This window comes from Jaculus jaculus, chromosome 2, assembly GCF_020740685.1.
Source record: "Jaculus jaculus isolate mJacJac1 chromosome 2, mJacJac1.mat.Y.cur, whole genome shotgun sequence".
Taxonomy (NCBI): domain Eukaryota; kingdom Metazoa; phylum Chordata; class Mammalia; order Rodentia; family Dipodidae; genus Jaculus; species Jaculus jaculus.
Window position 1 is genome coordinate 12549418 of NC_059103.1, and position 16998 is coordinate 12566415.

The 16998-nt window shown below is 48.9% G+C and overlaps 1 protein-coding gene across 4 annotated transcripts in view; it reads left to right on the forward strand.

The window, feature by feature from the left end:
* Hip1 (huntingtin interacting protein 1) overlaps positions 1-14264 on the forward strand; it is a 198396-nt gene extending 184132 nt beyond the window's left edge. For 3 of the 4 annotated variants that reach the window (XM_045142989.1, XM_045142992.1, XM_045142991.1), the window contains exons 26-32: positions 1383-1483; positions 2742-2847; positions 4992-5115; positions 5479-5540; positions 9193-9301; positions 11545-11623; positions 11929-14264. In XM_045142989.1, the coding sequence (XP_044998924.1) occupies positions 1383-1483; positions 2742-2847; positions 4992-5115; positions 5479-5540; positions 9193-9301; positions 11545-11594 (552 nt within the window). In that variant the 3' untranslated portion in view covers positions 11595-11623; positions 11929-14264. Of the gene's footprint in view, positions 1-1382; positions 1484-2741; positions 2848-4991; positions 5116-5478; positions 5541-9192; positions 9302-11544; positions 11807-11928 lie in introns of those variants that run through there. The other variant, XM_045142990.1, reaches the window with a different exon arrangement.
* Positions 14265-16998: the final 2734 nt, after the last annotated feature.

Genomic DNA, 16998 nt, shown 5'->3' on the forward strand with positions numbered 1-16998 from the left:
CAGGTTCCTCTGGATTCCCAGGTCGGCAGATGCTCATGTTCCTTCTCTACAACATGATGTAGGGTCAGGCGTGGTGGCATATACCCGTTAACCCAGCACTCAGGAGGCTGAAGCAGAAGGTTCTCGAGTTTGAGGTCCACCCTGGCTATACATCTAGACCCTATCTCAATGCCACCTCTTTCTTCCCCCAGGGGAAAAAAAAAAACACACAGGATTTGCAAATACCCTTCATACATTATCCCGTATACTTCAAGTTATTTTTAGATATCTCATAAGCCATATACTGTGTAAATTCTGCGTGGATAGTTTTTAAACTGCTATTTAGGAAATGATAAAAAAATATATGTACATATTCACTACACATAATATCTTCTCATATATATATATATTTTTTTTTTCAAGGTAGGGTCTCACTCTAGCCCAGGCTGACCTGGAACTCACTATGTCATCTCAGGGTGGCCTCGAACTCACAGTGATCCTCTTACCTCTACTGCCCTAGTGCTGGGATTAAAGGTGTGCGCCACCACGCGCGGCTCTTCTCATATTTTTAAACTGTGATTGGTTGACTCTGCTTGTGGTATCCTCAAGATATGACACAAACATTTTCTTTTTCCAGATAGGGTTTCACTCTAGCTCAGGCTGACCTGGAATTTACTATGTAGTCTCAGGGTGGTCTGGAACTCACAGTGATCCTCCTACCTCTGCCTCCTGAGTGCTGGGATTAAAGGCATGTGCCACCACACCCGGCTCCAAATAATTATTTTTTAATCAGGCATTTTTGATACATGGTTGGTTGAGTCAATAAATGGTGAATCCTCAGACATGGAGTGCCAACTGTATAAATACAATGATGTGCCAGGCACAGTGGCACACGCCTTTAATCCCAGCGCTCGGGAGGCAGAGGCGGGAGGATTGCCGTGAGTTTGAGGCCGCCCTGAGACTACATAGTGAATTCTAGGTCAGCCTGGGCTACAGTGAAACCCTACCTCAAAAAAAACAAAAAAGATAAAAGCCAGGCGTGCTGGCATACACCATTAATCCCAGCACTTGGGAGGCAGAGGTAGAGGGATTGCCTTGAGTTTAAGGCCACCCTGAGACTACAGAGTGAATTCCAGGTCAGCCTGAGCTAGAGTGAGACCCTGCTTTGAAAAAAACAAAACAAAAAGTGTATACACACAGACACATATATACACATACACACACAGTGGAAAGTGATTGAGGAAAACTTGTGACACTGACCTCTGACCTCTACATACACAGACAAAGAAATAAATAAATAAAGATAGGGCTGGAGAGCTAGCTCAGTGGTTAAAGGGGCTTGCTTGCAAAGTCTGATGACCCAATAAATAAATATAAACAAACTGTTATTTTTACTTCTATAGGGTACTGCATCCCCGAAAGAATTTTATGCCAAGAATTCTCGGTGGACAGAAGGGCTGATTTCTGCCTCCAAAGCTGTTGGCTGGGGAGCTACCATCATGGTGTAAGTGTCTGGGCCCAAGGCTCCCTCTATACCAACTTGCAATCCACTGGCAATAAGGGAGAAAAAGTATCCATCCCATAGCTTGGCATGGGGTGCCTCCCTATAATCCCAGCACTCAGGAGTCTGAGGCAGGAAGAGCCTGAGTTCAAGCCAGCCTGGGCTACGCAGTGCCAGTCTCACTTATATAGGAAGGCCTTGTCTCAGTGTGGGGTGTAAAGGACTGAGAGTGTAGCTGGGGCTGGAGCTGAACATGTGTAGATCCCTGGGATCAATTTTTAGCACTGCCAAGAAGTAATTTAAAATCTGGAAACCAGCCGGGCATTGTGGTGCACACCTTTAATCCCAGCCCGTGGGAGGCAGAGGTAGGAGGATCACCATGAGTTCAAGACCACTCTGAGACTACATAGTGAATTCTAGGCCAACCTGGGCTAGAGTGAGATCCTACCTTAAAAAAAAAAAAAACTGCAAACAGTGGCTGGGGAGATGGCTCAGCAATTAAAGGTTTGCAAAGCTGGCCAGTGTGGCTTCAGTTCCCCAGTACCCATGTAAAACCAGATGCACAAAGTGGTGTATGCTTCTGGAGTTGGTTTGGAGTGGCAAGAGGCCCTGGTATGCCCAACACCATTTGGAAATAAATAAGTAAAAATACTTATTAATATTTTATTTTTATTTATTTGACAGAGAAAGAGGGAGAGAACAGGGCCTACAGCCACTGCAAATGAACTCCAGATGCATGCGCACCCTTGTGCATCTGGCTAATATGGGTCCTGGGGAATCAAACCTGGGTCCTTCAGCTTTGCAGGCAAATGCCGTAACTGCTAAGCCATTCCTCCAGCCCAAAAATATTTTTTTTTCAAAAACGAAAATCTGGCCGGGTGTAGTGGCACATGCCTTTAATCCCAGCACTCGGGAGGCAGAGGTAGAAGGCTCACTGTGAGTTCCGAGGCCAGCCTGAGACTACATTCACATAGTGTATTCCTAGGTTAACCTGGGCTAGAGTGAAACCCTACCTCAAAAAACAAAACAAAACAAAATCTGGTTGGGTGGGCCTGAGCTAAAATGAGACCCCATCTTGGGGGGAAAAAAATCTGGAAACAGATGATTGACAAGGAAGTCGGTAGGACTGAGAATTTGAAAGGGACTCAGGGTCTCTCTGGAGGACACGGACGCAGGAACTTCCGGGTGGGCTGGTGATGGAGACAGGAGTTGTCATGGCTGTCTGCAACCTTATCCTTCATGTCCTTTTCCTGACTGTCAGAGACGCTGCAGACCTTGTGGTACAAGGCAAAGGGAAGTTTGAGGAGCTAATGGTGTGTTCTCGTGAGATTGCTGCTAGCACCGCCCAGCTGGTGGCTGCATCCAAGGTAGGACCCATGTCCGACTCCCCCATGACGCTGTAAGGCTTACACATAACTGACCCCAAGCACAGGCGATTTATCCACAGCCCAGGTTGGTTGAGTCCCAGATAAAAATTCCGCCTCTTGGGCTGGAGAGATGGCTTAGTGGTTAAGGTGCTTGCCTGCAAAGACTAAGGACCCAGGTTCAATTCCCCAGAACCTACGTAAGCCAGATGTACATGATGGCATATGCTTCTGGAGTTTGTTTGCAGTGGCTACAGGCCCTGGCACACCCATTTTCTCTCTCTGTGTCTCTCTCTTTCTTTCTTTGGTAAGTAAATAATAAAAGAAATTTCAAAAAATAGTTTTTTTTTAAAAAAAAAATTCTGATTCTTAATGTTCCAATAATCATATAATAATGTTCCTCAAAGCCCAACATCTGTCAGCCAAGAGCCCAGACCTTGCTCTAGCTCTTCACGTGTGTGCCTTGCTGCTCCCTTCAGTTAAGTAGCCTTTGAGGGTCCCAGACACCCAGGCTCCAAGTAATCAACCTGACATCCACAAAGCATTCAGCTAACCCACTGGCACAGGCCTGTAATCCCAGCTGCTCCAGAGCCCAGGGCAGGAGGCTAGACAGTTTAAGGCCAACCTAGGCTACAGACTGAGTTCGAGACCAGACTGAGCAATTTGGCAAGACCTTGTCTCAGAAGAAAAATTAAAAAATAGGCCAGAGGGTTGGAGAGATGGGTTAGTGGTTAAGGCTCTTGCCTGCAAAGCCAAAGGAACCAGGTTTGATGGTTTGATTCCCCAGGGCCCACGTAAGCCAGATGCACAAGGTGGCGCATACATCTAGAGTTTGTTTGCATAGGCTAGAAGCCTTGTCATGCTCTTTCTTTCTTTCTTCCTCTCTCTCTGTCTCTCTCTCTCTCCCCCCTCCCTCTCTCCCTCCCTCTTTCTCTCTCTCTCTCTCTCTCAAATAAATAAAATAATTTTTAAAAATAGGCCAGAGCTATAGCTCAGCAGTAGAGCACTTGCCTAGAATCCCCCAGTGAGGGGCTGGGGATGTGGCTCATTGGTAGAGCTCCTGCCTAGAATCCCCCAGTGAGGGGCTGGGGGCGTGGCTCAGTGGTAGAGCTCCTGCCTAGAATCCCCCAGTGAGGGGCTGGGGCATGGCCCAGTGGTAGAGCTCCTGCCTAGAATCCCCCAGTGAGGGGCTGGGGGCGTGGCTCAGTGGTAGAGCTCCTGCCTAGAATCCCCCAGTGAAGGGTTGGGGATGTGGCTCAGTGGTAGAGACCCTGCCTAGAATCCCCCAGTGAGGGGCTCGGGGCATGAATCAGTGGTAGAGCAATTGCCTACTATGCACAAAGCCCTGAGTTCCACCCCTACCACAAATAAATAAAAAGAAATAAATAGAATTGGATGTGCTGGGAGATAACTGGTGATGCAGCCCACAAGTCACCTGACTCAGATATAGCCATTCCCTGCCCCTCATGTGTCTCTAAGCTTGAACCCGTGCCCATTCCTCCTCACATAAAGATTGTGCCTCTTCACCAGGTAGTGTCTCACCCAGTGAGAATATTCCTTATTCCATGTTGTTTCTCATGGTCCCAAATTGTCTTCCACAGTTGGAAGTTGATCATGGGAAACTGGATGAGTTTACATGAGAAAGCTAGCATGGGGCTAGAGAGATGGCTTAGTGGTTTAGCGCTTGCCTGTGAAGCCTAAGGACCCCGGTTCAAGGCTCAATTCCCCAGGACCCACGTTAGCCAGATGCACAAGGGGGCATATGCATCTGGAGTTTGTTTGCAGTGGCTGGAGGTCCTGGCATGTCCTCCCTTTCTCCCTCTCCCTCCCTCCCTCCCTCCCTCTCTCTCTCTCTCTCTCTCTCTCTCTCTCTCTCTCTGCCTCTTTGTCTGTTGCTCTCAAATAAATAAATAAAAATAAAATAAAATAAAATAAAAAGAAAGCTAGCGTGGAAGCACCCCAGCCTATGTGCCGGGAGTGATGGTTCACATTACAGACAAAGCCAGGACCTGCCGCACAGTGTTCGGAGAAGCCGGCTGGCGGTGAGAATGGACCTTACAAGCTCGCCAGTACCATCAGACCAGCCCTTTGCTCCCATCCTTGCTGCTCCAGGTTTGGTGCGACGTAACTCCGCTTTGTCCCGGCAGGTGAAAGCTGGTAAGGGTAGCCACGGCCTGACCCAGCTTCAGCAGGCTTCTCGGAGGGTGAACCAGGCCACGGCCGAGGTGGTGGCTTCCACCATTTCTGGCAAATCTCAGATCGAGGAGACAGGTAACCCTTCAACCGTTCTCTGCATTCCCCCGTTACCACCCCGCACCCCCGTGACCCTGATTTCACACAAGTTTCGGTTCGTAAATTCTTTCTTCCTTTTTGTCTCTTGGGGCGCGTGTGTTTGAGATGCGGCACGTGGCGGCGCGGTGTGGTGTGTGTAATGTGTGCCCGTGCGTGTAGCGTGCAGCTCTCGTGTACTCGCCTGCAGCGCTGACAAGGGGACGTGAGGTGGCCCCGCCGTCACTCTCCCCCTCACTGCAGTCACGGTGCCGGCGCCAAGCTCCCAAGCAAAAGCAGTCGTGGGAGGGAAGGGCTCGTTGGGCTTACAGACTCGACAAGACCTCCTTATTTCCTTCCTTACAGACAATATGGACTTCTCAAGCATGACGCTGACCCAGATCAAACGCCAGGAGATGGATTCCCAGGTGAGAACACCATGGACATATGTGAAACTAGTGCCCACCTGCACATCGACCCCAAATACTGTGCCCATCTGGGGAAACAAAGGCTGGTATGATGGCACGCATGTCATCCCAGCACATGGGAAACCTAGGCACGGGGATGCCACAAGCTTGAGGCCCACTTAGGCTACTTAGTGAGTTCCAGGCCAACCTAAGCTCCATAAGGAAGACTCTAAAGAAACAAGAGTTGGGCTGGAGGAGTGGCTGAATGGTTAAAGGCACTTGTTCTGCAAGCCTGCTAATTCCTAGAGTTCAGATCCCTAGCACCCACGTAAAGCTGAACCCCACCCCCCCAAAAAAAAGAAAGGAAGGAAGGAAGGAAAGGGGGTTGGAGAGATGGCTTAGCAGTTAACGCTCTTGCCTGCGAAGCCTAAGGATCCAGGTTCAATTCTTCAGGTCCCACGTAAGCCAGATGCACAAGGTGGCCCATGCATCTGGAGTTTGTTTGCAGTGGCTGGAGACCCTGGGTGCCCATTCTTTCTCTCTCTCTAATTAAAAAAAAAAAAAAAAATCTTTAAAAAAGGAAAAGAAAGGTCACACACATCTATAATTCTATCACACCTATGAAATGGAAAGCAAGGCAATGTAAGGAAAATCTAGATGCTTGTGAGCCACTTAGTCTGGAATGACAAGACGGACCCTTTCTCAAACAGGTAGGAGAAGCCCAATACACAAGGCTATCCTCTGATCTCCATGCACAACCCATGGCACATGTACAACTCGACGTGCATACACACACACACACGCACACACACACACACGTAAAAGAGAGAGATTGGAAACAAAGAGAGAAATAAACATAGAAGCACCTGCTAGTCCAAGACTGAATGTAAACAATGCTGGAAGAAACTGTAGAGGTGCCAAGCAGTAATTAGTAAAGATCAGAATCTTATCTCTTGCTCAGTAGGCTTGCACTAATGTTCCTTTAAACACTACCAGAGATCTTCTGATGATCCTAGTCTATGAGCTGGTTTGCGGTTTTTGTTTTGTTTTATTTTGTTTTGAGTCAAGGTCTCCTATAGCTCAGGCTGACCTTGAACTCCCTAAGCTGAGGTTGACCTTAAAATTCTGATCCCCCAGCCATCCACCTTGTGAAGGCTCATATTATAGGCATGTGCACCCAGCACCAAGAAGTCTTAAGACAGGAGGACCCCAAGTTCAAGTCCTGTCTGGTTCCAGACAGTCTGCTACACAGAAAGATCTTGTGTCCAGAAACTAAAAATTAAAAAGAAATGAAAGCCAGGTGTGGTGACACATGCCTTTAATCCCAGTACTCTGGAAGCAGAGGTAGGAGGCTCACTGGAAGTTCAGGGCCACCCTGAGAGACTACATAGTGAAGTCCAGGACAGCCTAGGCTGGAGTGAGACCCTACCTGGAAGAAAAGAAGGAGAGAAAGAAAGAAAGAGAGAAAGGAGGGAGGGAGGGAGGGAAAGAAAAAGTAACTGGGCTACTTTGCTTCTGTTGTTGACCTTCCACAACACACTCATTTTCCACATCATATTTTGAAGACATAGGGTTGGGCTGGAGAGATAGATGGCTTAGCAGTTAAAGCACTTGCCTGCGAAGCCTAATGACTCAAGTTTGACTCTCCAGGTCCCACATGAGCCAAATGCACAGTGATGTAGGCACACTAGGCCACATGCGCACACAAGGAGTGCATGTGTCTGGATTCGATTGTAGCAGCTAGAGGCCCTGGTGTGCCAATTCTCTCTCCCTTTCTCTCTCTCTCTCTCACACACACACACACCCATAAAAAAAGGCAGTGAGTTGAGTTTGCCTCAAAAAAAAAAAAAAAGAGGGCTGGAGGGATGGCTTAGCGGTTAAGGTACTTGCCTACAAAGCCAAAGGACCCCGGTTTGATTCCCCAGGACACACACGTTAGCCAGATGTACAAGGGGTCACAAATGTCTGGAATTCGTTTGCAGTGTCTGGAGGCCCTGGTGCACCCATTCTCTTTCTTTCCCGCTTTGTCAAATAAATAAATAAATATTTTATTTTTAAAAATAAAGAAGAAAGAAAACATAAGGGTCAATAGGTCACCTTCATGCTTAAATTATTCTAATAGCTTCTCTGAACACAAGATAATATCTAAATTGTTCTTACCTAATTATTGTCCCCAGATGGAGTGATCCTGACCTAATCTTTTTTTTTTTTCTTTTGGTTTTTCAAGGTAGGGTCTTCCTCTAGCTCTTCCTAATCTGGAATTAGTCTCAGACTGGCCTCAAATTCACAGCAATTCTTGTACCTTAGCCTACTGAGTGCTGGGATTAAAGGCGTGCACCACCATGCCCAGCTTCTCCTGTTACTCTGTTTGCATCCGCAACCCATTCCATGGTGCCATCAATATTACATGTTGGTGCCGGGCATGGTGGTGCACACCTTTAATCCCAGCACTTGGGAGGCAGAGGTAGAAGGATCACCATGAGTTCAAGGCTACCCTGAGACTACATAGTGAATTCCAGGTCAGCCTGGGCTAGAGCAAAACCCTACCTCAAAACAACAACAACAACAACAACAAAAAAAATATATATATATATATATATATGTATATATATATGTATGTATATATTGTCTCATGTTGGTGTATTGTCCCTCTCCAGTTGATCTTTCTGTAAATGGCTTCAGAAACACACTTACAGGTGTGCCTGTCCAGTGTCTAAGGTGATTCCTAATCAAGTTGATGTAGAGAGTACTCATCAGAGCACATTTACCAGGGACAGAAGCTGGGCCCACCTGCCATTCACTATATATTTGGTTTGTAAAGCACTGTAGCCAGAGGAGGGTCTCAGTGACACAGAAGAGCCACTGGTGATAGTGGAAGGGGAAAATGGATTTGAGGCTTGCGATTAAGGATTCAGTGAGCTATGGAAATGGGGTGAATATGATGGAAATATAAAATTTGAACACAATAAGGGGCTGGGGGCATGGCTCAGTGGTAGAGCTCCTGCCTAGAATCCCCCAGTGAGGGGCTGGGGGCGTGGCTCAGTGGTAGAGCTCCTGCCTAGAATCCCCAGTGAGGGGCTGGGGTGTGGCTCAGTGGTAGAGCTCCTGCCTAGAATCCCCAGTGAGGGGCTGGGGCGTGGCTCAGTGGTAGAGCTCCTGCCTAGAATCCCCCAGTGAGGGGCTGGGGGTGTGGCTCAGTGGTAGAGCTCCTGCCTAGAATTCCCCAGTGAGGGGCTGGGGGCGTGGCTCGGTGGTAGAGCTCCTGCCTAGAATCCCCCAGTGAGGGGCTGGGGGCGTGGCTTAGTAGTAGAGCTCCTGCCTAGAATCCCCAGTGAGGGGCTGGAGGCGTGGCTCAGTGGTAGAGCTCCTGCCTAGAATCCCCCAGTGAGGGGCTGGGGGCATGGCTCAGTGGTAGAGCTCCTGCCTAGAATCCCCCAGTGAGGGGCTGGGGGTGTGACTCAGTGGTAGAGCTCCTGCCTAGAATCCCCCAGTGAGGGGCTGGGGTCGTGGCTCAGTAGTAGAGCTCCTGCCTAGAATTTCCTAGTGAGGGACTGGGGGCGTAGCTCAGCAGATCAAGAACTTAACTCAGCAGTGTGTGATGGCTTCAATTCCCAACACTAAAACAAAAACAAAACCATAATATGGTGGGCAAACTCCACGTCCTTATCCACAGGTGAGGGTGCTGGAGCTAGAAAACGACCTGCAGAAGGAGCGTCAAAAGCTAGGAGAGCTTCGGAAAAAGCATTACGAGCTTGCTGGTGTTGCTGAGGGCTGGGAAGAAGGTAAGCTGACCTTGAGCACTGACAGTGTCACCTCAGGTGAGGGTCTTTCTCTGTAATAGGGAACCCTGGGCTCTGTGTCTCCCTCCTCCTCTTTTCATAATATCCGTTAAGCCTAAAGCAGGAATACATTGTAGTCAATTGAAACCATTCAAGACCTAACACTGACCCAGATGTGGAAGCACACATCTGTAATCCCAGCATTCCCAGACAGCATATCACAATCTGGAAGCCACCCTGGGCTATGTAGCCCAAAAGAAACAACCACCACCTATATTAAAAATTAAAACAGGGCTGGAGAGATGGCTTAGTGATTAAGTGCTTGCCTGTGAAGCCTAAGGACCCTGGTTCAAGGCTTGATTCCCCAGAACCCACATTAGCCAGATGCACAAGGGGGCGCATGCATCTGGAGTTCATTTACAGTGGCTGGAGGCCCTGGCGCGCCCATTCTCCTCTCTCTCTCTCTGTCTGTCACTCTCAAATAAATAAACAAAAATAAAATAAAATATGTATCTATAAAAAAAATTAAAATAGCCAGGCATGGTGGCGCACGCCCTTAATCACAGCACTTGGGAGGCAGAGGTAGGAGGATCACCATCAGTTCAAGACCACCTTGAGAGACTACATAGTGAATTCCAGGTCAGCCTGAGCTAGAATGAAACCCTACCTCAGAAAACAAAACAAAAAAAAATTAAAATAAAAGGTTGGAGAGATGGCTTAGTGGTTAAGGCACTTGCCTACAAAGCCAAAGGACCCAGGTTCTATTCTCCAGTATCCGCATAATCTACTTGCACAAGGTGGTACATGCATCTGGAGTTCATTTGCAGCAGCTGAAGTCCCTGGCATGCCTCTCTGTCTCCTCCTCTCTTCTCCTCTCTTCTCCTCTCTTCTCCTCTCCTCTCCTCTCCTCTCCTCTCCTCTCCTCTCCTCTCCTCTCCTCTCCTCTCCTCTCCTCTCCTCTCCTCTCCCCTCCCCTCCCCTCCCCTCCCCTCCTCTCCTCTCCCCTCCCCTCCCCTCTCCTCTCCATTACAAATAAATAAAAATTTTAAAAATCAAAATAAAGACTTCAACATTGGCCCAGGAACTTATCACTCAGCACTCAGTCACTCCTGTGCCCTTCCTGGATCACTACTAGTCTTGTTACCAAACAAGGCTGTGGTTGGATGAGTGGTGCTCAGTGGAGATACAGCAGATGGGTCAAGAGAATTACAAGGCTCTGACTGAGTAAAATCAGCAATACACCAAAATGGCCAAAAGATACAGAAATATTCATGAGGAGAAGTGGGGTGGAAGAATAATGAAGCCCCCAGTCTGGTCCTAATGGTGCACACCATTAATCCCAACTACTGGAGAGGCTGAGGCTGGAGGACTGAGAGGTAGGGTCTCGCTCTAGCTCAGGCTGACCTAGAATTAATCTCAGGCTGGCCTCTAACTCACAGCAATCCTCCTACCTCAGCCAAAAAAAAAAAAAAAGAAATTATATTTGACAGAAAGATTCAGAGAGAGAAAATGGGCACTCCAGGACCTCTAGCCACTACAAATGTACTTCACATCTTTTTATGATTTTTCAAGGTAGGGTCTCACATTAGCCCAGGTTGACCTGGAATCCACTATGTAGTCTCAGGGTGTCCTCGAACTCAGGGTGATCCTCTTACCTCTGCCTCCCAAGTGCTGGGGTTAAAGGTGTACATCACCATGCCCAGTGTACGAACTCCAGATGCATGCACCGCCTTATGCATCTGGCTTACCTGGGTCCTGAGGAATCGAACCCAGGGCCGTAGGCTTTGCAGGCAAATACCTTAACCTCTGCACCATCTCTCCAGTGTCCCCATCACCTATGTGTGCTCCTTTCCATACGTCCACAGTAGTCTAGTGTATCACAAGCCTGACTGTGGTTTATTGATTTTGATCAACCCTGGTAACTAAACCATCTATCTGTCATCATGAGTCCTAGACATTGGAACATAATCGATGCCACCATTATATGGTCATCCTGAATCTGAGAGCCCATCATGGTGGCACTTTTTTTGTTGGGGTGGGTTTTTTTTTTCAAGATTGGGTCTCACTCTAGCCCAGGCTGACGTAGAATTCACTGTGTAGTCTCAGGGTGGCCTCAAACTCACTGCGATCCTCCCACCTCTTCCGAGTGCTGGGATTAAAGGCGTGCGCCTGGCAGTGCTAACAATTTTTGCGGAAGAGTTTGTGCGCGCACAAAGTACGATCTGACGTGAGTTGTTTCCTCCTAGGGTCAGAAGCAAGATCTGCGCTGCCAGACCCAGTGCCTGAGAAAGAATAGAGCCGAGCCAGCGCCCCGTTCGCCAGAATGTAAATCCTCATTACCCCTGTGTGTGTGACACCCCTCCCTCTGCTGGCCAGACTCTGTAACAGTCACACTACCCACTGACCAGAGCTGAGGCGTCTCATGCCCCCCACCAGGGGCACCCTCCATGAGCAAGCTTGCCACAGGCAAGCTTGGGCCCACAGAGAACATGAATATGGCTAACCGGTCTTGCATAGTATTTTTCTCTCACCGACAACCATGCCCTTCTTAAGCTGCGTCATTTAGATTTGAGATCGTGGACATCTCACACGTGTTTTTTTTTTTTTTTAATTTCTTTCTTTCCTCTCAGTCTTTTGCATTTCATCATTTGCACAAACCTGTGAGCATCCAAGGTCTGATGGATTCCACCCACACCAGAAGGCGGTCTGAATCCACGCTCAGAAGAACAGGGAAGGAGTTGGGGGTTCCCCCCACCCCCCGCAGAGCACGCCAAAGCAAGGCCCCTCCCCACTTTTGGCAATTCCAAGGATTCCCACTGCTTCTTGTGGTGGTCGTTTGGGTCTTTTGGTTTTACATTTTGGAAAGCTTCACTCACACAACGAACTTTCCCAAAGGGCACCTACCAACCCCCCCACACACACACCCTCCATCTGGAACTCTGAGCCTTCCAGGAGGGGGAACCCCCCACACACACACACACACACATTATGGTGCCCTTTAGGCTAGGCCTTGGTGCTCCAGCTCAGCTGCTTCCGGTCAGCCTTGGTCACTCCCCCAGGGCTGGTGACAGCTCTCCTCAAAAGGCAGTAATCGTCTAGTGAGTGCCTTTCCTTCCTCAAGCTGGACGTCAGCTCTATGCTTCTGTCCATCTTCACAAGCCAGGGGACATCAGAGAAATAGAACAGGATGCCCAGGGCCCAGCTGTTGAGGGCCATCTCCCTTAGGAGCTCCTGTGACGAGGCTCACCTCCCTTCCTCACATGCTCGAGTGGAGCTGGTGTGAATAGCAACACTACAACCCCAGAGGGAACTACCCATGCCATACCACCCGGGTTGCCTCCCTTCAAACCTAGGCAGTTCCCCAAGGGAGCACAGGAAAGGACTGGAAACAGTTCCTTCCCCAGGCATCCTGTTGAACTAGGAGACGATAGTTCCGAGTGCTACTTATTCCACACGCCCACAAGATCAGGCCTGTTTGCTCCCATCAGGAGAGAACTTGGCTCGGCGTAGGACCCTTCGTATTTATTACTGCCCTTCCAAGTACCAACACCCCACAGAGATGCTTGGGAGCAATGCAGGCCGCAGGTGACTGTGGCCAGACGTGCCCGGCTGAGCCCTCCAACCTCAGTCTTCCCTCCCTCTCCCCCCTCCCATCACAGACAAGGCCAAGGTGTCACCTCTGGTCAGTTGCAGTCTTGGAATTCCAAAGCAGGCTGGTTGGTTTCTCAAAGCATCAAAGAGCAGGGGAAACAAGTACAGTGGACCAGTGGTTATGACTGCCTGCCTCTGGCCGCCCTGCAGCCAGGATGGGACAGAGGACAGCCACCTAGATACAAGCAGTCCGATAGCACTTTGCCACGCTCAAAATGGAACCCCTGAAATTAAGTGACCTTCTGATCCGGGGATGGGGGGGAGAGGCTTCCATGTTATCTATAGCAGCTCATAGGTAGGAGCCAGCAGGTGCTTCCCTTTGACCTGTCCCCAAGTTGCAGAGTGACAAGCTGTGAGAGTTCTGTCTGATCGCTGGGAAGAGCCTCTCCCTCCCTTCCCCACCCACCCTCCATCTCTGAGCATTTTCTGAAAACTGTCCCAGAAACCAAGACGACCATTTTCCAAACATGTTGACCACGCCCCCCCCACACACGCTGGGCTAAAGGAATTGTCCGTGGTAGTCACAGGGCAGTGTTGTGTTGGTTGATACAGTGTCAGGACTTAACATTTCTTAAGTTCAAGGGTCAAAATAAGCAGTATGTAGCACCCTTGGGCCCATTTGTGCCAACTAGGCTGATCTGTGTGTTCTGTGTGGATCAGCTTTTCCAGAGTTCTAGACTCAACTGTTCTCACTTGTGGGTCATAGTCAAAGGAGAAACCAAGTGTATTTCAATAGGGCAGGATTCTCTGCAGAGCGCCTTTTCTAAAAAGAGGTCACAGTTATTTCTAAGACCCTAGTGAGTTCTGCCTTGCGCCTTGAGCACAGGGTGATTCAGTGCCACACGTGTCCCTGCTTGTCCAATGTCATATAATTGCTTGGATAATAGCTCACTCAGGTTAGCAACTGTGATAGGCTTAAACTGGGCGTGGTGGTGCATGTCTGTAATTCCAGCACTTCAGGGGCTGAGCCGGGAGGGTCATAAATTCTAGGCCAGCCTGGGCTGTGGTGATGAGCTTGAGGTCAGCCTGAGTTGTGGATGAGTGTGGACTGATCCTAACTAGGCAGGAAAGTGGCAAAATAATGGTTTGGGATTGAAAAGGGATTCAAAGTGAGCTGCATTTGACATTGAATCGGGCAACATGGAGCTCTATGAGCAAGGACCTTGAATTAGACATGGTGGTACCTGCCTGTCAATGCTAGCACTTGGGAGGCTGAGGCAGGAGGATTTGTTAATTCAAGGCTAACTGGGCTACATACTGAGACCCTGACTCCAAAAAAAGTTTTTTAAATTATTTATTTGAGAGAGAGAAAGAGGCAGAGAGTGAGAGACAGTGGGGTGCACCAGGGCCTTCAGCTGCTACAAGCAAACTCCAGACACACGCGCCCCCTTGTGCGTGTGTGCCAAATTGCGTGCTTGCATCATTGTGTGTCTGGCTTACATGGGACCTGGAGATTCGCACAGAACTTCCTAGGCTTCACAGGCAAGCGCCTTAACTGCTAAGCCATCCAGTCTCCCCCCCCAAAAAAAAAATTTTTTTAATGAGTTAGAATGTAATCTATTTTGCCGGGCGTGGTGGCACTCGCCTTTAATCCCAGCACTCGGGAGGCAGAGGTAGGAGGATTTCCATGAGTTCAAGGCCACCCTGAGACTACATAGTGAATTCCAGGTCGGCCTGGACCAGAGTGAGACCCTACCTTGAAAAACCAAAAAAAAAAAAAAAAGAATGTAATCTAGATTATTTTTTGGATCTGTTGCCCAACATGGCATTCCAATTGTTTCAGCCACCAAATCAAGACCCAAGGATTTCTCTCAGATATTCTGAGATCACAGGTACTTGTCATTTTGGTCATGTCAGTCCGCTATGGCCTCTGTCCTCTTAGGAAGAGTTGGCTCGCAATTCCAGCCTGGGGAATTCTTGCTTCTTGGTCAACTTGTTGGTGTAGAAGAGTCTCCTGACACCATTTCATCCTAATATTTACAGCTGACAAATGTCTGGCTGCCTTCTGCCACCTTTACATATCTCTGGAAATTTGTCTCTCAAGGAAAGCCTTCAGGTCCAGCATTGGCCTTCCACCCAAAGCAGTTCAGACCCCCTCCTCTGCCATCTTGAGTCCTCCACACGAACCTTTCAACCCGCACAGCTCAGACCTCTCTCCGCTACTTGGATTCCCCCAGAAAACGCACTGCCTATGGCGTAGGGAACCACCACACAGCCCTGCAGTCACAACGATTTAAGCTGGCTGTTGGCTGCTTAGTTTCTTGTCTCCCAGGTCCGGGCCAAACAGGACCAGCCACACAATGGTGACAGTGCCTCGTATCCCAGGAGCCACAGCCAGAAATGGTTAGATGCTGCGGGATCCAATTCTGAGCATAGATCTTTCCAGACATGTTTTTTTCAGGTGACCCTCAACTACCTCAGGTTTGAATACCCTCAATTAGGCTGATTACCATGCAAGGGACAAACCGAGGAGGTTCAGTTAAATCTTGATAACACAAATGTCTCTAACTTATAAAAAACTCAGATTTGCAGGGATGGGGTTGGGTTTGTGTTTTTTTTTTCCCCCCTTCTTTTCTGTTTTTAACCTTTTCCCCAATCTTCCATTAGAATAGTCCCAATAAATGAAGTTCACTTTTCACAGAGTGCCTACCTTCCCAGGGCAGGTAGCCACTGGCTTTTGTTTCCTTCCAACGAAACTTTGATTATGGTATTAAGACCTTTCTTTGTATAATGCATTGCGCCTGTGTTTTCAATTTTTCAAATAAATATTTCAGCCTGGTCATGGAGAACAGTGGTGGTTACTGATCAACCAGAGTGGCCCTGGGGTTTGGGCTCCAGTGTCCAGCCTGCTGCATTGTGAGGTTCATTCATCAAGTTCACCTTTGATCATATGTCTTAGAAACATTGGTTTGCAGGCAAGGGGTGTGCCTCAGGGGCAGAGCACTTGCCTAGAATCTTCTAGTGAGGATCTGGGGGTGGGGGAAGGGCACTAAGCAGCAGATCTCATCCTAACATGCACAAGCCTCGGGTTTTATCTACGACATCCCGGAGTGCCAGAAAGGCAGGCCATAGTGATAAACTTGCAGCACTTTGGAGGCAGAGGCAGGAGGATCCCAGGTTTGAAGTCAGCCTGGGATACATAGTGAAATTCTGTTGCAACCCCCCCCCCCACCCAGAAAAAAAAAAAAAGCACTGGTGTGCCCTTACTTATTTGCAAGCAGAGAGAGAAGAGAAACAGAGAATGGGCGCACCAGGGCCCCCAGCCGCTGCAAACAAATTCCAGATGCATGCATCACTTTGTGCATCTGGCTTTAAGTGGGTACTGGGGAATTGAATTCAGGTCATTAGCCTTTGCAGGCAAGAGCCTTAACCATGCCTTAACCACTAAGCCATCTATCTCTCCAACCAAGTTAGCACCGATTGGACATTTTCCTTCCTCTTTTTAAACTTCCCTATGGGAATGATCACCAGGGAAGCTTGAAGTGATTACAATGTAATTTATCTAGAAGTCCAAGCTCACGATGGAAACCCTCCCCAACCTGACGATGTCACTCCCCTATAGCCTTCGCTGCTAAATCACGAAGGGATTCCAAGCAAAGCCAGTGTGGACACCAGAAAAATAAGTTGAAGAAAAGAGGGGAAGGAATGGGAAAAGCGGATTTAAAAAAAAAAAAATAGAGTAATTGGAGTGGGTTCTCCCAGTCTGAGAAGGGCAAGATGCTAGCCACATGCAAGCTCTTCCGCTCAGGACCAAAGATCAGCAGCTGAATGGGAGCAGAGTCACCTAGCCTTGTTGCCTAGCAACTGGACGCCGCCTGCCCTTATCTCGCAGGAGCCGCCCCGCAGTGACGTACTCGCGCGCGGTGCATGTCGGGACCACGAGGTCTCGCCTTCCCGCTGGACAGAGCTGCGTGCTTGGGGCCAGGTCCTCCCTCGAAGCCCAGACTGCCACAGTCAAGGTCGTTCCGGCCGCAGCCGTTAGGGCTGCTCGTCTGCAGCGGCCGTGGCTACGCCACCGCCTTTGGGGACCCGCCTGGACGTGGCGTGGT